This window comes from Oppia nitens, unplaced genomic scaffold (genome assembly GCF_028296485.1).
Source record: "Oppia nitens isolate AA-2021 unplaced genomic scaffold, nextdenovo-longstitch-racon4-pilon3 scaffold3_pilon_pilon_pilon, whole genome shotgun sequence".
NCBI classification, from domain to species: domain Eukaryota; kingdom Metazoa; phylum Arthropoda; class Arachnida; order Sarcoptiformes; family Oppiidae; genus Oppia; species Oppia nitens.
Genome location: NW_026533221.1, coordinates 5,948,040 through 5,972,150, shown reverse-complemented (window position 1 = coordinate 5,972,150; position 24,111 = coordinate 5,948,040). Strand labels below are relative to the sequence as shown.

Below are 24,111 nucleotides of genomic sequence, written 5' to 3'. Positions count from 1 at the left end.
TAATATGTAGAATTATATATACATCGAAATATATTGTAGAAATCTCTACTATTATTTTAGATATATATATAATAATAAGTCATATAAATTAAACTTATAAAACTATACTTTAAAAAAGTTATTTTATACTCAAAACAAAACTTGTTTTAAATAAATTAGAATATATTATAATTAATAGTATTGTATAATAATTGTAAATAAAATTATGATATATTTAATAAATGATATATAATTTGATGACATTTTTATATATGAGTGTTAAAGAGTTGTATTTTCAAAACCTTAATAAACTATAATTATAACTATTTTTCTTTTTACAAAACTAACTAAATATTTTAACTGAATTATTAGTTTTTATTATTAAAATTGTATTATAATAATAATCATATATAAAAATCACACAATTATTGTATGCGGTATAATAATAATAATAATGGTAAGATTTCTTTACCATTGGTAACTATAAAGTTATTATTAAACACTGATATTTCACATAATCACATATTTTATTAATAAACATTTAATTTGCATTAATTATAATCTCAATCATTATTATGAAGAAATAAAATATTACTAATGCTTTTTATATTATTAAAATTACAAACATTTAATCAAAAGTAAAGCAAATTCAGACAAATTTACAATGAGTTTGAAATTATATTATTAGTAAAACAAATAAATAGCTAATAATAAGATATCAATGTATTACTATTTTTAATAAAGTTATGTGATTATTTAATTATATAATTTATTTGAACATACTCTTAAATAATGTATTATTTTATTTAATATTTTTCGGAAATTTATAATTTTTTAAATTAATTAAATTAAAATATTAATATTAATTTTTTGCTGTATATTAAATATACCTGTAGTATTAATTTATATGTTATTATTACATATTATAGAAGTGTTTATTAATAATGAATCATAAATTTTATAACATGTTATCAATAATCACTGTATTGTTAAAGATATAAATTAAATGTTGAAATATAATAATTACTTATATTTATATAAAAAATGAAATTGGTTAACATTTATTAAATGAATTACTTTTTTTATTTAATTACCGGTATTATGTGTTTATGTAAATTATAAGTTATTATTAATAATAATCAAATGTATGCAATATATATAGTTAATATTACTATCATTATTATTACATTAATTACTTTGACATTTTGTTTGAAGCAAATTACTAATATAAAACTTAATGTCATAAATGATTATCAAAACATCGATAAATATATGTCAACCGATTATGTGGTTCAGGAATATTGCTCTAAAATGACAAAATGTTTTGATGAAAATGCCGTTTGTATTGACAGAAGTTGTTATTGTAAACCTAATTATAAATTTAGTAAAAAATACCAACAATGCAAACATTATGATTGTAATAGTGATAAACATAATAAAACTGATTGTCGACCGGTTCAGGACTCATACAGATGGTGTAAAAACCATTCAAATGGAAGTTCATGTGATTGTCTGACCAACTATTTTGAGGACACAACTAATGGCAACAAATGTGTGAGTTATCATATTTTCATAGAAATTATATTTTCAATTATTAATAGTTTTATATTTATAACAAATAGATTGAACATTATATTGAAAAAAATTGTGATTCATGTAAATCGTTTGATCATATGGTATGTGTCGACCATTTCTGCTACTGTGAGGCCAACTATTATCTAATAAACCAAAACTGCCAATTCATGAACTGTACCCAAAATTACAAGTGCTGGCAAAATGGTGATTACAATCGGCACTGTGTTAAAGATATTAAATATAATAATTATGGTCAGTGTGTTTGTGACTCGGGTTATATAGAGGATCGCGATAATGGTTACAAATGTAGACTTGACATAACTCAAGTCAATCCCTGGGTGTGGGCCTGGGCTATTATTGCTGGACCCGTCATATTTTTTACTACTGTCGCATATTATTTGAGAAAATGGCTAATTAATGCACTTTATTAAACATTTACACTATTTATATTGTCATCAATTTATTTAAAATTGTCATTTTCTTATCTAAACATTTAAAAAACATTTTATTACAAAACTTTTAAGAGATAGATTAAAAATAGTTGCTATTAACAAATGTTTACATGTATTCAATGTAATTAAACATTTAGTTTTTGAAAATTAAATTAGTTTAGCATAATCAATCTTTTAACATTATATAAATAATATTGAATAAAATGTTTACAATTGTTATTAATTATAAAATTTTATTTAATACTTCATAATATTGTATGCAATTATTTAAGTAATATATAATTCAATGTTATGTAAAAATTTAATTTGTTGATGTCATTTAAATTAATAATTTTTATTATTAAATTTTATATTTATCATTTTATCATTAAACTGATCAATCGTATATTGTTAAATTTTAATTTAGTGTGTTAATTCTAAAATTGCAATTATCATAATTAATTTAACAATTTATAATATATATTTTCAAACTATTAAATTAATAAAAGTAAAATCATATACAAATAATAAGCTATAATTTTAAAAAGATAAATTATAAAACATTGATTTTTCTTAATAAATTATTAATATTACAGGTATTAACATTACTTATTATTTTTGATAAAAAAATACTATAATTTAAATTTTTAGTTGTTGTAATTGATCATATTTTAAATTTATGTAAACATTTAATTTTTTAATTATCATGTTTGTCATTTTTATATATTAATAGTAATTAAAGAATTTATTGACATTTAATGAAAACGTTTGTAAAATTTTATTTATGATAAAAGTATTTGACTTAATTAATCATGGTAATATTTTTACATCAATATAATCTTTGTACTAGTGACAGTACTTAATACTAATGATAATTTATATCATATTACTAATGTATTGATAAAAATGGCAATATATGAACTAACAATATAAATTTAAAATCAGTTTGTTTGTAAAAATAAAATTATACAATATGTTTAAAATATCAATAATAACTATAACTATTGTATTGACTTTAATGTCAATCAATGTGTATTCAAAACATAACAAACACAATAAGATTGAAACGGATCACAAAGTTTATAATAATTGCAACAAAAGCTGTGGTAAAGACACTCATACCGTATGTGTTGACGATTCGTGTTATTGCAAACCTAACTATATATATAAAAATACTACAAAAAGTTGTGAATTTTATGATTGCAGTGACAATCAAGAGTTGTGTCGTCCACAGCACGACCACAAGCGACGATGTATTGACGGGAAGTGTCGATGTAATCATAAACACATTGCCGACCGAAACAATGGCGGCAAATGTACGAGATTTGGATATTTTGGTGATTCAGATAAATTAGCTAAAGGTGTGGGTATATGGGCCTGGATTTGGGTTTTCATTATTATTCCCATTATTTTATGCGTTGGGATCGCATTATTTGCAAGACATCGAAGAATGGTATCAAATGTTGACAATAGACGTACAAATGAATCCCAATTACCGGTAAATACAAATGTCATACAACCCGGTCTGCCAACCATTTATGACTGTACGCCACCACCCAGTTATGCTTACGCTACTCAATCACAATATCAAACTGTTTAATACAAAATATAATAATTAACACCAAAACTGTTAATTTTATGAATACATTCAAATTACTGTAAATAGTATAGTATTAGTATATTATGTTATAATTTTAAATATGACATAAATCATATTATATTCGTCTTTACTATACTTATTAATTTTTATACAAGTTTATTAAATAATAAATAAAATAGTATTTATATATATAACTTTGATTAATTTATATCATAATATAAATTTATGTGATGAATATAATAATATATAATAGTTGTAAAAATAAATATGTAATTAAACATAAAAATTATAAAATAACACAACAAATAAACAAACAATAATATATATTATTATTGTAAAATGACATTAAGTATATAATTTAGTCTATAATAAAATGGACATTAAAAAAATAAGATTTCCTATGGGTATGACCAGGAGTGCCCAACTCCATGATGTGACCTCTATTTTGGGTATATTTTGTTGAACATAAGTACACTTAAAGCCATTGGATTTATCTTCGGTGTATCCCTTGTCACACATACACATATCAACCGAACATTTTCTCTTAATGTCACCATTTTGTTGGCACTCGTAGTCGGAATGACAGATACCATAAATGCATTGATATTTATCAAAATGCCAATAATAGTTAGCCATACAATGGCAAGTGTTATCAATACAAACCATATTATTTGTTAGATTACATATGGCACAGGTATATCGCGTTTGTGGTGAATGTTGTATCGCTGGTCTCTTTCCAGTGACAATGGTCTCTGTGACTGTAACTTCAATGCCTGTTGGGTCGGCACCAGTAGACTGTAATTTTACAATCAAAATAGTTATTGTATAAAATATATGTAAATATAGTTTCAAAAACTTCATTGTTTATATAAACTAATAATAAATATTTTCGTATATTAAAGTACAGTACGATTATACTTAATTTTTTTATATTTAATAATATTAGTTAAAATCATTGTTTAAATAAACTATAATATTAAATATATATCATAAAACAAATACAATATACTGATATACTGTATTATAATTTATAATATACAATACTATATTGTCAATACTACCTTAAGATAAAGTTACTTTAATAACCAAATATTGATAAGTAATATATCATAAATTATAGTTTATATATAATAGATATTAATTAATAAAAATGTATCAAAAATAGCAATAATTTTTAACTTTGTAAAAATTAAAAAAAATATTACTACTAATATATTTTATATATTTTACTAAATACAAAATATTTAATTAATCATAATTTTAAGTAAATGTAAGTATTAATAAATAATAATCATAATATTTTTTGTAACAATAATGAGATAACACAAAATTAAAGTCATTTGATAAAATATTACACAATTAGTTTGTAATATATTTATTACAAAAAACACATATAAAGTTTATATTTTATACATCAATATTATCACAGTTGTTGATAGTGTTTGAATTATGGCGTTTAAACGATTGTCCGTATGGTTTGTTTTAGTGACCATATATTGGATGATCATTAGGACTGATGCCTATTGTGGTGATGAATGGTGTGATACAAATACAAAACTTGAAGTAAAGGGTAGATTTGACTGTTCAGTTACAACTGATTGTACCAATTCATCGCATAATGTTTGTGTAAACCAGTATTGCTATTGTGAACCAAATTATAAATATAACATTAAAAAGAAGGGATGTTATCGATACTATTGTAATGAAAAATTTCAATCAACTGATTGTTATCCAAATCATGATTTTCATAGACATTGCTCTTATGATTCGTGTGATTGTGAATATGGTTATAAAGAAGGAAATTATAATTACGATGGCTTAAAATGTGTAAATTTGCATAAAATTTATTTTAATTATTATATTTTTATCAATTACTCAAAATTTGTCTCAATTAATGATATAATTAATTAAATAGATTTGGAATAGTTATACACCAAATGATTATTATGGTAATGGCATCAGTATATGGTATTGGGTTTGGATATTCATAGTAATACCCATACTATTTGCTATATCTATTGGATTATGTGTTAGAAGAAGAAGAAGAATGTTACTAAATAGACAACAGGCTATTGTCATTCATCAACAGTCACAGTATATGACATCAAGTAATGCCGTTCCCATTGCTCACTATATGACAAATAATACATCAACAGGTTTATCCACCCCTGTATATGACCCTCCACCAGCTTATGTCCACACTACAGTAACCGGTGCTCCTGTTTATGGTAGCACTATAACTCCAAGTGCACCAATGTATGCCAATCTGACAGTCACCGGTCCTCTACGGTATCAACAGCAACAACAACAACAACCCCTACCTCAGCAGCAAAGGTGGTGATTCACATAGAGTTACTTATTTATATTATAATATACTAACTTATAATTGTACTTGATTAAATTATACAATTCAATTTTATACCGTATTATTTTCATATTTTTATTTATTTAATAATAAGTAAACAATAATATATATATATATATATACATATATACATTTAAATAAAAAATAATTTTAATACAGTATAATATAAATGAAATTTTTAGATTAATTTTAAATAATGTTATTTTAATTTCTAATAAATTGACAATTAAAATAAACACTGTTTTAAATTAATTAAAAAATACAATTAATATTAGAGCAGATTATATAATTAAAATAAACTATGATAACTAAATTAATAAAATATTATTTAATTGAGATATTATGTAGTTATCTAATAAAATAATTATAAAATATACAACATTTCTACTAAACAATAACAATAAATGTTTAATTTAATTATGTCTTAAAAATAATAATTTTTATTACAATTATTAATTACAACTAAATTGTAAACTAATCTGAAATGTATAATTGTCTCATATTTTATTATTTCAAATATTTAATTTATTTATTTATATTTAAACATATTTAAAATATTTTAAGTATTATTTATTCACTTTTTAAACATTTACCTACAAAATATTGTAAGTCAGAGATAAAAATACACAAAATTAAAAAATACATTAACAAAAGCTTAATATCCTTCAAATCAGGGTTAATATAATTGTTTGACTTTCATTTTATAAACTATTTTAATTTAATAAAATAAAAATTTATTTTTATAAATTAAATTAAAATAATAAATATATCACACTTTGATTTTATATCATAAGTTAATTAGTATTTATTAATCTTTTGACATCATAGCTAATAAATGCTTTATCATTGTTTTACTAAAAATATTATTAGTTTTATTAATATTAAATAATAATTTTAGTGATAAGAAAATACCATTATTAAAAACAAACACATGACTCAACTAAATGATAAAAATAGTGAGCATTTTCAGGTAAAATAAAACTTGTAGTATTATATGATTATTAGCAAAATAATTATAAACTACAGTAAGTATACGCTTCATATAATAAAATAATTGTTTTCACAAAATATAATGTTAACTATAATACAGTACTGTACGATATACACGCTGTACACTCAATAAATTCAATGTACAAATAAATATATCATACAATAAGTGATAAAATATCATGATTTCATATCCTGAATGCCATATATTTTTCATTGGTAACAATATATCAAACTAATAGACATTTTTAATTATTTATTTCTTAATATATCTTTTAAAAAAAGTAATAAGAAACATTTGTGTAAATTTTAAGTTAACTATAATAATTTTAATTAAATAAGATATTAATTTTTATTATGAAAATTAACTTAAATAATTGAAATATTATTAGTATGAATGGCTGGCATAACAATTGTTTGGTTATTGTTAACTTTAAGTTTATTTACATTATTGGTAAACGGCAGCTACAATGACAGTGAAATTGAACAGCAATTAAGTGATATCAAGAAAATTAGTGAAAATTTTATATCAAAATCTAATTTTAATGAATATTGTGATATTAATGATAATTGTACAGAAAGTCTGGTATGTTTAGACAATTACTGTCGGTGTAAACCTAACCACATCTGGCATAATAAGACCAAAAATTGCCAAACATATCATTGTTCCGATAGTATTAATGAATGTAAAAAATATGATGAGAACCGGGAGTGTAATAATTATGAACCGGTTTATGCATTATTTGGATCAAAATGTGAGTGTCGTTCGGGATTTCTTGAGGATAAACGGTCCTTAAAATGCAGAAAACATTGCTTTAATAATAACGATTGTTCCGATCAAATGGTTTGCGTAGATTTCATGTGTCATAATAGGCCTAACTATAGATTTAATCAGATTATTGGTATTCAACCATTTAATTGTACGATAGACTCAAACTGTTGGTCTAATGGCGATGAAAATAGAGAGTGTAGTAATGGTATGTGTTTTAAAATAAATTTTTAATTTATATATTTAACAATATTTTATACAAAATTATTATAATAAATATATTTTTATCATTTTAAATATAAAATATAATATAATTAACAAATATATTTCAGGTGTGTGTATATGTAATTTTCAAGAGGATATGATATCAACTAAATGCTACCTAACCTTCTACTCCCTGTTCCGTCCACGCAATTACTCGACCAGAAAGGAGAGACTATTGATCTGCACTTTAGTAATTGTGCCGTTAGTTATCATATACTGTGTCTATAGCGACGCTAAGAAAAGACGATCCAAGAAATTACTCAAACAAACTATTCTTCAGAAAAATCAAATGAATATTAATTACTTATATATGACTAAAAACCAAGAGATTAAAGATATGAATAAAATTGTGTCACAAAAAAACTAATAAAACATTTTTGTTGTTTAAATAAATCAATAAAAATAATTTTTTATGCAAACCATTATTTAAGTAAATAATACAAAATTTAATGCTAATAAATACTGTATTCAAGTTATTGTATTGTTTAGTCAAATACATTACTTCAATACAGTAATAAAGTTTATTCAATAGATTTTATTGAATAGACACACATTTATCAACTGAATTGTTATTTTTTACTGTTATACTAAATATTTATTTGAATTTATTTATAGCTTTATAAATTTTATATAATTATTTTGTTTAGAATTTTTATTTATGTTTTTGTAATATCAATTAATAGAAAAAATCAATCAGTTTAATTTTGATATGATGCTAAATAAATACAATAGAAAATAATTATTGATTTTATCTAGAAACATTAAAAAATATGTTTAATTTATTTTAAAATTACTAACATATTTGAAATACCAATACATTTATATTTTTAACAATACAGTTATTCAATAAGTTTTAAATTAAAATTACAATAAATAATCAATTTCAATTTGTTAAATTTTTTAAATAATTGTTTTTGTTAAATGTTGTTAAATAATTGTTGTATTTACTATAATATTAGTTTTTAACTTTAATTAAAGATATGTCAATAATTTTTGTTGACATTTTACTAACTTTTAACATTTAATAAAATTGTATTTTCAATATTTTGACAGTTTATGTTTGATAAATATACTTTCATCAGACAATTTTAGTTAATAAGGTATTAAAGCATTTCTTTAATATTTTTTATGTAACGATATATCTTATCTTACAATAAGATAATTTTAATAAATGAATATAAATATTTTTACAAATAGAAAATAGCATAAATATTAATTTCTAATTCAATATATTTAGTTTGAATGGGATATAATAAATAAGATACAGTATTAATTTAGTTTATTTAAATTAAAGTTAGACTAAAGTTTAAAAATAAGAATTTAAAAATTTTTGTGAATAAATATTATAATTTTGTGTTTTAAAAATAATAGTCTATTATTAATAAACTCAAAATAATATATTTAATATTTTGTTAGTAAAGTAAGTACCGGTATAAGTTTATAATGTAATACTGTATATTCTATAAGTGAATTAGATTATAGTAAAAATAAATATTTCAATTAATATTACTATTTATTTATTTATTTATTTATTATAACAGCTAAACATAATTGACAATTCAATAATAATATATAATTGGTGTGTTTTATAGTAAAGTTTATATTACTTTTGATGATAATTTTATTATTTTTAAAATTATTTTTATTATTATTCAACAAATATACGATTCAAAAATTAATGGTTATTGTTTATCATATTTGTTTTCTATGGATATATATATATATATAATTGACTCCAATAAAAAAGATAATTTAATTGATATACATAATAGTAAATAAAAGATTTTTTATAAAATTAACAAATATTAACAACAAAATTTAAAATAAATTATCCATTTTCCTATTAAATAACAATTAAATAATAAATCAAAATAATATGCGAATAATGTTTTTTTATGACAACACAAGACATCCCATTAAATGAGTATTTAGAGAGTAATGTATTATATTATTGCTGTTAAATATATTTAATGAATTCAATCGCTATCATCACTATCCTCGGCACCGATTTCTTCATTCCTGTCCAACTTGTTGTCGGCACTGTTCTCGTTATTTTCCGAATCGATGGACAGTTTTCTACCGGTGACGGGAGCACTGCCGCCGTGAACGTTGGCTGTGTATGTCATGGGCTCCTTTTCCTCGTCATATGTAACGTTGAGATCAATTTTATACTCATATTTAGCCAAATACCGCACAAATTTTTCCGGTGGGTTCTCATTGGACACCGATATTGAGCGCAGAGTTGTGTGCGAAACAGTGGTCGATGGCATATGAAACTCAATGTGAACGTATTCATAGAAGGACTCAGGCATCTGATCAAAGGATGTCAATGGAAGGGTAACTACAAGGAACTGTTGAGTGTAAGCACCTGTATATAACATTATATAGATATTATTAAATATAATTGATTGCATTTACCAGTAATTACTATTACAAACCCTGTCCTTCTTTAGGAAGTCTGGGTATTCTCCATACAATAGAATGGAATGCGTGTTCATATTTGGCCTGACCTGCCGTCACTTCAATCATTTGTGGGTCCGGGTTCTGTGTTGTACCCAATAACCTCTCAATACCCTAAATTATTAGACAATATTGATTATATCAAAAATTAATGCTAACAATTAAAAATATACCTTAACTTTACCGGCCCTTCTATTAACAGATTTAAGAGCACCGTATCTAAAATGTTTCTCTACTCTAAAGAAATATATCCAACACTCGGGGATATGGAATCTGATCTGTATGTCTTCACATGGTATCTGTCCGTGTTTTCTCGATATACATCCGGGAACTAATACATCACACTTGATCTCCACTTTTGATTTTGTAATATTCATATTAGCTGTTACTTGAAGTGGTAGTTCCCGATTACGTGGTGGTCTAATCCGGAATCGCATTAATTCAAAGTGACACGCGTCGGGAGGAATCAGTTTTATAATACGAGTTAAATCAAAGTCTTCAGGTTGTACACAACAGTGGAACTCCATGGCCTCCAATCGGATCCATTCCTCAGTGACTACTGGAATAATGTCATGTCTGCCCACCACTTCTTTGCCCTGTCTTTTAAGATCATTAATTCCGACTTCAATTACAGGCATTCCTAAACATAACGTCAACAATAAGTAAATTAAAAATTAATTGTTTGAGATTTATTAACATTAGTATTATACAAACCATTAACAAATGCGAGGAAAAATATGCGAACTCTGGCCAACTGTTTGGTAATGATTCCCATTTTGTTTTGCTCGACATAGAGCTCATCCTGAACTGCACACTGGATCTCCTCAGTCTTGTAGGTGAGGGCCCGATCGCGATGTATAGTCATCCTAAAGAGTGCCTCTTCAACCACTTGTTGCATTTGCTGTAAGTCGTTGTAATTATGTGAACCCAATTTAAATAGTTCGCTGACTTGAGGTGAGTGCTCTAATGGCATTCCCAATTTGGCAAACTGTCCCATTGATGTGATTTGTCCCTGCATTACTTTTGCTATCTGTCCCGGTCGGACACCTACCCGTTCTCGATAAAATATGTATTGCAATTTTATAGTAAATATCTTTCCGTATTGATCATACTGTTGAGTGGATATATCAGATAATGAATAGGAAGCCTGAAGTGGTGTTTCCTGAAATGGGTTATTGTCTCCCACTTTGTTAAACAATTGAAATATACAGCTATCAGTCAAAAATTTTACATATATTTTCTTCCAACATCTATTAGCCGTTAATTTCTTTTTGTTTGGGTATCTCAACACCATTTCCCAGCCCTCGCCCTCATATTTAGCGGGAAACTCCTCCAATGGGACGGAAGTGTCGTCATCGAAGAGTGGTGTTTGCGGTGATTCAGTAGAGTCGGCTCTCTTTGATGCCGCTTCACCAAAGACTGTCGGCCAGTCTTGATCGCCACCTATTGGTCGCACTGCTTGAGCCGCTTCTGATAGTTGTCCGCCACCGAAGAATGCCTCGAATTCATCGACAACCACTTCATTCTCTTCGGGCATCAAATCCATTCCCTCCAATGTCGAGAATTTTGGTGATTTTGGTGGTGGAGGTAAAAGTGGTGGCGGAGCTGATAATAATAATACGTATTTATAATAAATTATAAATCATTAACTTTAATTAAATACCTAATTTGATATCTTTTTGGTCGCTTATGTTTTCCTTTACTTTAGCTCTGATAACAATCTTCAAGTTATCGCTGTCTTCGTCATCAAATGAGTCTTTAGACGCGTCCCGATAACCCTTTGCCGGAGTATTTTTTGGTGCCTTCATTGATGACCTCGAAAACGGATCAAATATATCAAAAGCATCGGTATCTGATTCATCCGTTTTCTGCTTAGAGCTAATACTCTTGAGTGGAGACGCAAATGGATCATAGGATGAAACAGAATTATCAGCGGTTCCCGAGGATTCAAACTTGTTAGCGAAAGCGTCAAAAGCGGCCGAATCAAAGTCGGACGTATCAAATGGATCTTTGCCACAGTCTGTGATGTCGTCTTGAATTGAAACGACGGCCACTCCTGAATCAGTTGTGGCACCAAATGTCTGTGCATTTGTGGTCGCGTCGGCGGTTATGTTATCCGAAAGCAACGCATTTGTCGTATCACTGGTTTGTGAGTCTAATGCACTATTGTCTGCCTCAATACCACCGTAATAGTCGTCACCACTAATGTGCACAACACTAATATCCCTGTCCACTGCCGGTTCAATAATACCTGTTTCCTGTTCTAAATCTTGAACCAAAACTTCATCAAAATCTTGAACCAAAACTTCATCAAAATCTTGAACCAAAACTTCATCAAAAGCATCGTTGACTATACCGACAGCATCTTTATTAGGATAACCCGAATCTTGGATTGAGTCCTGTGTTGATAGCCTTCCTCTGATATTCGTTTCTAAGCTCTCAGTCATTGATATCTGCAATGTATTGACAAAAATATAAAAAATATAACATTTTATTTATTATATTTTTTGTTATATATTATATTTATAATAAGTTTTATTTTATAAAAAAAACTAACAAACCTGTGATTGTTGTGAATCAATAGGTTGTGTACTAAACAAGGCATCGCTAACATCTTCTTCGGGATCCTTATCAAAAACAGTCTGAAAAGGATCAAAGTATTGATTTTGTGGTATTGTATTTGAAGAGTCATATGTATTGGCGATATCTATCAATTCCTCTGGAGGTTCTTGTATTGGAAGCGATGTTTTTCTCTTTAGTATATTAGTTGTTGGTATGGGTTCAAAGGTAGGCGCCGGTAGATCTTTATCACCTAATTTGTAAATTTAATTTTATAATTTAAATAAAAAAATTTCAGATTACCTGATAATAATTCCATCTGAAAGGCACTACTTCTTCTTCGAGTAGAATTGTTTATATCATCGCCGGTATTATTGGTATTATTGGTAAAATTGTTAATATTTTTGTCGGCACTTTCTTCATTATCCGACAAATCAGATAAATAATAGCTATTTTGGTCATTAATAGCTTTCAAAAATGACTGATCTATCGGCGCTATCGGTGACTCAGGCGTATGAATGACATGAGTAGTGAAGGGATCTTCTTGTGGTGATATGACTTTGTTAGCACAGGTTATGTCGTCGGTCACCGATTGGCGTTTAGGTGTCTCATCGTCATGAATGGTGGCAAATGGATCAAATGGTTGAGACACTGTTGTGTCGACCATTTGTTTGGCTGTGGCTATTGTCTTAGACACCACTGCTTCCGATATTTCATATGAATTAGCACTTATAGCGTTACAAAAGTCTGCTGTCATGTCAGCGATGGCCGAAGCAACCGGTGATTGGCCACTACTGACCACATTTTTCACCTCTTCTTCAGGTGATTCTTCAAATGGATTCGTTGAGTTTCTACGCTTCGGAGTTGCCGTCCCTTTGAATTACATTTCATATTAATTTTATTTATATAATTGGTTTCATTTATTAAATAATAGAATATATAATTTAATTTAATACAATTACTACAAAAATTAATTTACAGCTATAAAACTAAATACTTTAAATTATACTTAACGTAAAATAAAAAATAACTTTTATTTGTTATCAATTACTCTATAATAATGTGTAGTATGTAATATAATATCTATTAATAGTTTTCTTTATTATATCAAATGATAGCTATATAAATATGTATAATTATGATTATAAATTTATTTTAAAAATAGCTACTTATACACTATAATAACTTCTAATTTAATTTTAAAAAATAATATAATAATATATAATATATTATTAGACTTGTGTAAACATTTAATAATTTATATAATTTAAAAATGAATTTATATAATATAAAAATAAGTAATTATATAAATAAATATATAAAATGTTAATAACATGAAATCTATACCTGAATGGGGTGAGTGGGCACCCGAGGCATAGGGGGTATAATAATCATTATAATCCTGAAGAAATGGATTAGACATTATGCTATCACGTGATGAACAGCGAGATATACGCTGTGAATAATCGGGTAAAGTTTGTGGGGTTTCAATGGGACTGATATCTATAGAGTTTGGTTTCACAACACTTTGGCCACTGACAGCTGTGTCCACATATGATGTGTCAAACGGATCAATATCGAAGATTTCGGGATTACTCGGAGTTTTTAACAACTTTTTAACATTACTTTTCGACAAAATGAGTTCTGCAGCCGCTTTGGGTGCAACTGTCGACACGTTTACAAATGATGTATCAAAGGGATCGTCTAAGTAGTCCTCTTCTTCAAAAACGACCGGTTGATAAGCGACTGGTATTACTTCGGGTTCTTTATTGAAACCAAAATCGTCCAATAAATTAGATGTCTCTAAATTAATGGTCTCTGGTTTCACTTCTTTGGCTACTTTTTTTAGTGACTCTTCTGTAATCTGTTGCGGAGTTTTTGTTGGCTTTTGTTTATCAGAATTTATGTCTAATATTAAATTAATTTGAAATAAAATAAAATAATATATATATAATTTTAAATAATTTATAGATATAATATAATAAATTTTTATTTATAAATTAATTTTATAAGTATAATATATAAAGTTTTTACCAATAATTGTAAAAATAAAACATTTAATAGTTTAATAATTTAGTTATTAATAATAATTGAAGTAATAATACCTGGATCAGTTTGTTGATTACTAGGTTGCTGTCCGTCTTCACTGAATGCGACCCATTGTCCGGCACTCTTCACGACAACGACATCAGGTTGTGGCACATACTCGAGTCCGTCATCTATTTGATTGGATATTTCATCGACAGCTGAGGTATCTTTAAGTTTCTCTAAAGTGCTTTGAGTTTTATTAGTGATGTCCTCAACCTTAGCGGTCAAACTTAAGAAGAACTGCCAGTCCTCTCGATTCTGTTTTTCCTTTTCTTGAATCAAAATCTGTTGTTTCTCTTCCTGACGCCTAATAAACTCCTTTTCCTTTAACTCTTTTAATAACTCTTCAGCATTAACTTCAGTTTGTTGTGTCTGTCCGGTCACTGGTAATGTTTGTGTGGGATCACCATTAGGTTGTTGTATATCAGAACTATTAATATGTGTATTGTGGGCACTGTTAGCACTTAATGTCGATGGATGTGGCGGTACAACCGGTATATAACTATCATAATCGTCGTCGTCATCGGCTTTTGCTTTATGATTGAGTTTCAATTTTTTCTTCAAATAATTCATCGCATAATGAATAGAGTTTTTAATCAATTAAATTATCTAACAACTAATATATTCATCACTCAATTATTATTTGAAAAAATCAATTACAACTATTGAATAAAAATAATTTTAGTGATATTTAAAAAACTATTAATATATTAATAATATCGTATTGATTGATAATAAATCAAATAATTTAGTAAATATTATTGAATGTTTGCGAAGTACAGACTAGTTTACCACAACTGTACCGACATTTTCAATAATAATAATATAAGTAATACTATAGTTATGTTTTTTGAATAGCAAGCAATAGTTGTTACACCCGATCGATAGGCACCGATCGATACATTATACGTGCTTTTAGAGGGAGAAGGAGAGTGGATGCTATACTATACATGTCCTGAAAATACGGCATAATATGAGATACTTTATATGTGATGATGTGATGCTGTCTGTGCCCTCTCTCTAACTGTCCTTTCATTATACAGTATTTACTCTTTTCGTAATTTTTAGTGACTCTTATAGATATATAAATAAAACATATTATCGATTAACTTTATAAAACCTACTTTTTCTTGTAGTCAAATACAACATTACATTTTGATTATAATTTTATAAAGTATACACATACACATACACATACACATACACATACACATACACATACACATACACATACACATACACATACACATACACATACACATACACATACACATACACATACACATACACATACACATACACATACACATACACATACACATACACATACACATACACATACACATACACATACACATACACATACACATACACATACACATACACATACACATACACATACACATACACATACACATACACATACACATACACATACACATACACATACACATACACATACACATACACATACACATACACATACACATACACATACACATACACATACACATACACATACACATACACATACACATACACACATACACATACACACATACACATACACACATACACATACACACATACACATACACATACACATACACATACACATACACATACACATACACATACACATACACATACACATACACATACACATACACATACACATACACATACACATACACATACACATACACATACACATACACATACACATACACATACACATACACATACACATACACATACACATACACATACACATACACATACACATACACATACACATACACATACACATACACATACACATACACATACACATACACATACACATACACATACACATACACATCTGCACATTACATAGCTATCAAATTTTGCAAACATCTTCAAACTAAAACTGAGAGCATATTTGACAATATAATAAAAATTGACAAAAAATCAGTAAATTATAATTATGTGTTTATTTAAAAATACTTAATATTTGAATTTATATGATAATATTTTACTAATTTATGTCCGATAATTTAATCATAACTTTTTATTAACCATGATAAACTTTAAGTGTTATTAGAAGTAATAATTTATTCAATTAGTAAAAATTAATAAAAAATATTTTTACTAAATTGATAGTTTTGTTATAATTGTTTTAAATTCTAATTTTTATGTTTAAGTTTACTTATGTATTGATTTTCAATTAAAATAATTCTGTTCTCTATTTGTCGCTTATATAATATTTGGGAATAATTAAGTTAATATCAGGGTTTAGCAATTGGAGGTATAGTAGAGTCACTTTATCCACCATAGATTTTGGGTCCTGGACCGACATTTTTAGGATTTTACTCAATACAACATAATATAAAAATGTTTAAATATTTAAAGTAAGAAATGATTAAAGTTTTTACATAAATTTACTCTTTTTCTGTATTAAAACAAATGAAAATTTTTAATATTTAATAATTATTATATTATTTTATATTAACTCAAATGTTTGTATATTTATATTATAATAATTTAAATAAAGTATTTAATGATTATTTCAGTTAACTTTAAATCATTAAATGATAACTTTTAAGTAGCAATGATAGTAATGATTAATTACAAACTATTTAAATGTTATTAATTAAAAAGTTATTGCTTATAATATTCGCAATATTTCAATTAACAACTGAATACACATTATATTTCACATTAATATTAGAAACAATTTAATATAATCAAACACACAGTTATTGATTCATTGTTATAACATAAGAAAAATTGCAAAATTGAGATTTAATTCATTAGTTTCTATTATTAGTTAACAATTATTATGACAAACTTTTTACTTATATTTATACTAGTTTTAGAAATAATGACAATATGTTGGTCATTAAAGCGTGTGTATATGCATATGATGCCATGGTTTCAAACTCCATTGACAAACAATGGGACCTGGGGTAGTCATTGGACAATGGCCACCAGAAACCCCGATATTCACACTCACGGCAAACGTAATATAGCGTCACATTATTATCCAATTATTGGATTATACGATTCAAGTGATCCGGATGTCATTGATTGGCAGTTAGGGCTCATGAAGTTGTCGGGCATTTCAGGTGTTTTGATTGATTGGTACGGGACTACACATGTCTATGATTTTGCCATTAATTTGCATAATTCCGAAGCTATTATTGCGGGAACTCTTCGCAATTGTTTACAATTTGGTATTATTTATGAAGACTTTACCTTAAAAATGGCCAGAGATGCCGGTGCTATACATGATTTAATAGCACAGGGACAGTTAGATATGAAATACATACAACAACATTATTTTAATTTGCCCAATTACATTCATTATGAAAATGCACCATTATTACTTAATTTTGGTTCATTGGCACTTAATGGGGTTGAATGGGATAAAGTGTTTGTACAGTTAGAACCGAAACCAACATTTTTGACACTTTGGTATGACATCGAAAAGGGTGGTTCTATGGCTAAGGGAGAGTTTCAATGGATTTATACCGACTTCATGGATGGGTTGACTAATTTTTGGAAATATCGTAACGTTCCCATTAAATTTGCAGTGGCCTATCCGGGATTTCACCCGTACTATCAATATGGTGGTTGGCCCGGACCTAATTGGACAATTCCAGTCAGTCCAACTACATTTGAACACACATTAGATCTGGCATTAAATAATTGCGATGACATTCAATTGGCCACTTGGAATGATTACGGAGAGGGAACTATCATTGAACCGACAACAGAGTTTGGCTACCATTTCCTCTCTATATTGCAAAACAAAATGCACGTCAATCACAACCAACACGACTTACAACAGTTGACTCAACTTTTTCATCAAATCAAACTTCACCAAAAAGATGACAAAATATTACATCAATTAAAGAAAAAGCGTCACGAGATTGTATGCGGTACTCCACCACCACCTACTACTACAACAACAACACACCACACAATTGATAACAATAATACAGATGAAACAACTCCAGAGTCAATACTAAATTCAACGACAACTAAGATAACTAAACCAACGACTAAAAAGCGAAGAACAACAACACGTAAGCGGAAGACAACTACACGAAGGAGAAGAAGGACTACAACTCGTAAGAAGACACCCCGGCGTCCAGTTATACCCATTAGACCCATACCTAAGAGACAGGGAAATGGAGGAAATGGGGGAAATGGGGGAAAATGGAATCTTAAAGTATAATATAACTATTCAATCTATAAATACCGTATATTTATAGGTAAATATACGGTATTTGATATTACTAACAATAATAAGTATTAACACAAATTAATAATTTCTATTAAAGAATTTATTAAAAAATAACATCAAATATTAAAAAAGTACTTTTTTACTGTAAATATAATAATTAAGCATTTATTTTATATTATTAATATCGATTATGTTATTTTTATATAACAACACTTATTAATAATAAATACTTTAATAAAAAATGAAATATAAACATATTTGACTGTTTATAAAAAAATTAAAAAGTAATAATTTTTTTAATTAAATAATATAATATTTTTATACTATATTTTATATATAACAATGAAGTCAAAATTGTTTTTGTTAATAAACTTATTTTATTTGATTATTGCTATTACACACTGTTATTATGACCGTTATTCAGGTTACCGAAGATTTGATGATTTTACTGATTATGAATCACCCCATAGAGTATATGGCACTTTACGTCGGCATATAGACTATGAGGACATTCCAAAAAGGAATGGTAGACATAGAGGATATGACTATCCGGGCAAATATGGTCGACAGTCATCAATAGATGATAGAAGTGAAGACAATAATGATGGCGTCGATGAAGATGACATTAAATTATTTTCATCATTGGGTAGTGAAGTTGGTTCTTCAAAATACCCTAAAAATGGTAGTAATACCCGTCAATCTTCCCGTCCGGCACCTATACGATCACAACTGCCGCCTCCAAGAGTGGCAAAACCGATACCATTGCAACAAAATCAACAAAAACGAAAACAATTACCTATAAGACCATTACCTGAACAGTCACGTAATGTACCCAACGGACAGACCAAACTATTTGGACCGTCAGGACGCCCAGGTATGCGTCGGGGGCAACACCCTGATATGGGCAGATCCATACCAGACGACATAAAAAAAGGAATAAAATATAGCTATGAATTTGGCCGTAAAAAAGTGTCCCAGAGCTACGCCGCCGGTTTAAAATTGGCCAATAATTTGAAATACGTGGGCGCAGAGGCCGTAGAAAAACTAAATACAGGAGAAGTAGACTATATCGATGACGGAGTCCAACGGGGAGTTTTAGGCGCAACTAACAAACTATTTACGGGAGTCAAAGATACATTGACCGGTGCCAGAGATCGTGACGGGACATACAGACAAGTCGACAACATATTTGGTGACCAAACTTCAAATTAAGATCATATTTCGTTCATAAAATGATTTCATTGATTGTCTGTTATTATAATTATTTGTAATTTTATTTTGTAAAATAAATTTAAATTATTATTTATTTAAGTATTCTTATAGAATATTATTTATATTTTTTTAGTATTATGAGTATACTGTTGTAATGTAAGTTTATTTTTAGTTTTAATATTATTTTAGCTAAACATAAAATGGATGTATAATTAAAGTTCTTAAACTTATAAGTTATAACTACATAAGTAATTATTAAAATTATTTTTCTATAAGTATATACTATATATAATATTCATTAATTTATTTTCAAACAAAGTTAAAAAATTATTAATTTATTAAGTTTTTTGTAGTTGTCGACACTCATTATTATATTAATGTAAGTTTTGCTTACTTTGTTGATCACAACTTTGTATCCGCAAACTAGCGGTAAATTTATGGACAATTGTTTCGAGGAGATCTCCTTTGAGGAGAAATTTACCGCTAGTTTGCGGATACAAAGTTGTGATCAACAAAGTAAGCAAAACTTACATTAATATAAAGTTAAAAAAAGTTTATTTTCTGAAATATATTTGTATGTCTGTCTGTGGCTTTTCATTTTGCAAATTTTAAAATTCTGACTTCAAATTCAGACACAAAATTACTAATAATATGTAGAAAATTATCATCAAAAATGAAATGGACAAAATTGCGGCCAAAAGTAAAAATTTTTAATTCATATAAAGCATTAAAATAAAAAGATATTATTGTCTTAAAAAATATTGACCTATTTAGACATGAACATATTTTAAATTTATTTTAAACAATTAATGGATTAATTTTATTAATATATAAATGTTAATTTAAAATAAATCTTATATTTTTGTTCAGAGTTTTGGTTATATTGGTTTTGGTAATAATATTATATCTCATATGGACTAATGGTTATAATTTATTAAAATTTTTGTTTTAATATAACTCATATTTACTAATAATTATCATCAATAAATATTTTGGTTATAATATGGATTTTATGGACTAATGATTATCAGTAGGCTATCAATACAAAAGTGTTAAAAAATAATTTTAAATCACTATAGAAGTTAGTAAAAAATAGGCAAATATTATATTTACTTAAAAGTTATATATTTTTAGGCAATTTTTAATAATAAATAATTTTTATTTTTTCTATATTATAATGCATAATTCATTGATCAACTATTATATCAAAATACAATTTGTTTTAATTTAAAATAATTTATTTTGCAATTATAGTCAAACGGAACTGTATTTTTTGAAAATTGAGACAAACTTTAAAACAATATTGTTTTTAAAGACCCATTGATTAGGACAAGGATTAAGTATTATTACATAAACTAAAAATTATCAAATAATCAAACAATGTTTTTAATTAAATATTTGTTTTATCTAATTTTTAAAAATAAAATTTATGCTTATTAATAATTATATTTAATCATATGTATAACATTATACATGTATTTCATTTTAAAAATTGCATTTACATGCAAATACTATATTTTACTAAATTAAAATAATTTTAAAAAATAATAACTAAATGCTTAATATAATTTTATACACTAACATATTTGATTTATGCATTCATTTTTAATATAAACTTTAATTAAATACATTTTTATTAAATAAAAGTGACAGTATTTGATAATAATAAAGGTGCAAAAAAATAATTTAATACATTGAAAATAATATAAAAATATGTATTGTTTTAAATACTATTTTACAATAGTTTTATGTGTCAATTATTATGCCTGTTATCGTGAATATGATGGAGGCTATGGAAATGGAGGTTATGGTAGTGGGAATGGTCACGGAGGCTACGGTTCTCACCGATCACACCCTCATTATGGCAGACATGGATACGGAAACAGAAGAGAGTTTAACGGTTTTGATGACCAGAGAGATCGTGGTATTAGTATGTATTCGGGACAAAGCGGCCAAAACTCACTGAATCCCCGAGCAATTGCCAATAGTATTGAAAAAGCAGAGATAGCGCTAAGCAACGCAGGAAAGGCTATCATTGCAAATGCGAGATCTGATGATGGCTTGAATTCAGCCATTAATAAGGCACAAGAATTACACGAAAAGTTCATACAATTCTTGAAAGAAAAACTTAGTTTTTTCTATAATAGTCTGGGAAGTGATGGCAAACGAAAATTTGATGAATCACTTGAATTAATAAAAAATAGATTTCAAATTGGATTTCAAAAAGCAAATGAATGGATCCAACAAATCAAAAATAAAATCCATCAGTTGGGTAAAGAAGGCGGCATTTCATCCTATAATAACTTAGATTATAGAGGTATAGGTGGGTAATGGATATGTTTAATACATTATAATATAGAGTGAATATAAATCTTGTTTTCTTAAAAGATCATAACCGACATCGTGGAGGATATGGTAATGAATATGAAACACCACTTGGTTCTCATGGCGGTTATAGAGGTCAAAGAGGTCAAAGAGGTCATAGAGGCTATCCAGGTCAAAGACGGCAAAGTGGTTATGAAGGTCATGAAAGTCATAGAGATTCTGATGGAGGGATCCGTAGTTTCAGTTCAATGGATGAAAGTGATGATGAAGATAGTAGTGATGATGGGGATAAGGGTGGGGGTAAAGGTGGGGGTAGAGGTACTGGTGGGTGGAAATACAACGAAAAAGATCAATTGAGAGGTGCTAATAGTGTTATGTTAGGATTTGGCATATAATGGGTTATTTGCTTTAACAATATTGTAATAATAATATTGTTTTTTAAATAAATTAATACTAAGTCATAATTTAATTATTAAGTTTTATGTTGTCTTCAAAACACATTATAATAAAAATTTTATATAATATTAATTCATAATAAATTGTTAAATGATATGTAATTTTTAAATATTTTAATCTACTTTATATAATAAAAATTATTTACAAAAATAATATAACATGTCATGTTTTCTTTGTATATATTTAATACTTTAATAATTTTTAAATAATTAGTTAATATAATTTATATAAATAATTTAATTTATTAGAAATAATTATATTCATAATATTTATAGAGTATTGAGTAGTTTTAAAGTAATGCTTAAAAAGTTCTCAAACTAATTAATTAATTAAAATATTAAATTAAAATTAAACAATAGAATTTTAAAGGAATTAGAAAAATAGACATTAGTTTAAGATTAGGTTAGCATTAGATATATAGTGATTAACAAAATTTTAATAATCCTAAACATTAATTAATTAATTTAATTAATAAAAAAATTAGAACAGAATTTGGGTTAATATTGAATTGAATTTTGAATTTTTATGTCAGAGCTTTACATTATAACAAAAGCTGATTAAGGTTTTTACCTTGTTCAAAAAACATTTTTTTTAAAATTAAAATTAATTTTATAACCATCTACAATAATAGTGTAGAAACATATTTCTACATAAAATTAATTATTTAAATGTTTATCAAAATTTAATAGTTATATTGTTTATAAATATATAATATTTAATTGTTTATTACTTCCTGCAAATAACTTTATACTGTATAACATGTATTTTAAGATTAATTGCATTTCTATGATTATCTAATAGTTTTTA

The 24,111-nt window shown here is 26.6% G+C and overlaps 5 protein-coding genes across 6 annotated transcripts; 4 read left to right on the top strand and 1 right to left on the bottom strand.

The window, feature by feature from the left end:
- The first annotated feature begins 1,251 nt into the window (after positions 1-1,251).
- LOC128958542 (galactose/N-acetyl-D-galactosamine lectin heavy subunit 1-like) lies at positions 1,252-2,041 on the top strand. Its single transcript, XM_054304421.1, has 2 exons — positions 1,252-1,533; positions 1,602-2,041. The coding sequence occupies exons 1-2, from the start codon at positions 1,252-1,254 to the stop codon at positions 1,983-1,985; spliced, it is 666 nt and encodes a 221-aa protein (XP_054160396.1). The 3' UTR covers positions 1,986-2,041.
- A 2,959-nt stretch (positions 2,042-5,000) lies between these two features.
- Positions 5,001-5,998, top strand: LOC128958440 (uncharacterized). Its single transcript, XM_054304296.1, has 2 exons — positions 5,001-5,412; positions 5,501-5,998. Exons 1-2 carry the CDS (start codon positions 5,035-5,037, stop codon positions 5,924-5,926), a joined length of 804 nt encoding a protein of 267 aa, XP_054160271.1. The 5' UTR covers positions 5,001-5,034; the 3' UTR covers positions 5,927-5,998.
- A 1,335-nt stretch (positions 5,999-7,333) lies between these two features.
- On the top strand, positions 7,334-8,354 carry LOC128958443 (uncharacterized). Its single transcript, XM_054304300.1, has 2 exons — positions 7,334-7,914; positions 8,039-8,354. Exons 1-2 carry the CDS (start codon positions 7,335-7,337, stop codon positions 8,335-8,337), a joined length of 879 nt encoding a protein of 292 aa, XP_054160275.1. The 5' UTR covers position 7,334; the 3' UTR covers positions 8,338-8,354.
- A 1,574-nt stretch (positions 8,355-9,928) lies between these two features.
- LOC128958791 (uncharacterized) lies at positions 9,929-15,650 on the bottom strand. The gene is made up of 9 exons (XM_054304725.1): positions 15,095-15,650; positions 14,337-14,897; positions 13,293-13,862; positions 12,992-13,242; positions 12,094-12,883; positions 11,145-12,035; positions 10,604-11,070; positions 10,409-10,544; positions 9,929-10,338 (listed from the first exon to the last, which is right to left on the bottom strand). The coding sequence occupies exons 1-9, from the start codon at positions 15,648-15,650 to the stop codon at positions 9,947-9,949; spliced, it is 4,614 nt and encodes a 1,537-aa protein (XP_054160700.1). The 3' UTR covers positions 9,929-9,946.
- Positions 15,651-22,093: 6,443 nt separating this feature from the next.
- On the top strand, positions 22,094-23,335 carry LOC128958336 (uncharacterized). 2 transcript variants are annotated; one of them, XM_054304180.1, is made up of 2 exons: positions 22,094-22,840; positions 22,912-23,335. In XM_054304180.1, exons 1-2 carry the CDS (start codon positions 22,237-22,239, stop codon positions 23,241-23,243), a joined length of 936 nt encoding a protein of 311 aa, XP_054160155.1. In that variant the 5' UTR covers positions 22,094-22,236; the 3' UTR covers positions 23,244-23,335. The 2 variants fall into 2 exon arrangements, with proteins under 2 accessions (XP_054160155.1, XP_054160154.1); XM_054304179.1 differs by having other exon boundaries at positions 22,096-22,846; positions 22,912-23,334.
- Positions 23,336-24,111: the final 776 nt, after the last annotated feature.

Bases quoted from the DNA above. Each gene is read 5' to 3' on its own strand.
- LOC128958336 (XM_054304179.1), top strand. From the start codon at position 22,237: ATGTATTGTTTTAAATACTATTTTACAATAGTTTTATGTGTCAATTAT. The intron at 22,847-22,911 runs GTGGGTAATGGA...TTTTCTTAAAAG, and splicing joins CTTAGATTATAGAGGTATAG to ATCATAACCGACATCGTGGA.
- LOC128958443 (XM_054304300.1), top strand. From the start codon at position 7,335: ATGGCTGGCATAACAATTGTTTGGTTATTGTTAACTTTAAGTTTATTT. The intron at 7,915-8,038 runs GTATGTGTTTTA...AATATATTTCAG, and splicing joins AAATAGAGAGTGTAGTAATG to GTGTGTGTATATGTAATTTT.
- LOC128958542 (XM_054304421.1), top strand. From the start codon at position 1,252: ATGTCAACCGATTATGTGGTTCAGGAATATTGCTCTAAAATGACAAAA. The intron at 1,534-1,601 runs GTGAGTTATCAT...TATAACAAATAG, and splicing joins CAACTAATGGCAACAAATGT to ATTGAACATTATATTGAAAA.
- LOC128958440 (XM_054304296.1), top strand. From the start codon at position 5,035: ATGGCGTTTAAACGATTGTCCGTATGGTTTGTTTTAGTGACCATATAT. The intron at 5,413-5,500 runs GTAAATTTGCAT...TTAATTAAATAG, and splicing joins ATTACGATGGCTTAAAATGT to ATTTGGAATAGTTATACACC.
- LOC128958791 (XM_054304725.1), bottom strand. From the start codon at position 15,650: ATGAATTATTTGAAGAAAAAATTGAAACTCAATCATAAAGCAAAAGCC. The intron at 12,884-12,991 runs GTTTGTTAGTTT...AATACATTGCAG, and splicing joins TTGATTCACAACAATCACAG to ATATCAATGACTGAGAGCTT. The intron at 10,339-10,408 runs GTTTGTAATAGT...TGTTATATACAG, and splicing joins ACTTCCTAAAGAAGGACAGG to GTGCTTACACTCAACAGTTC.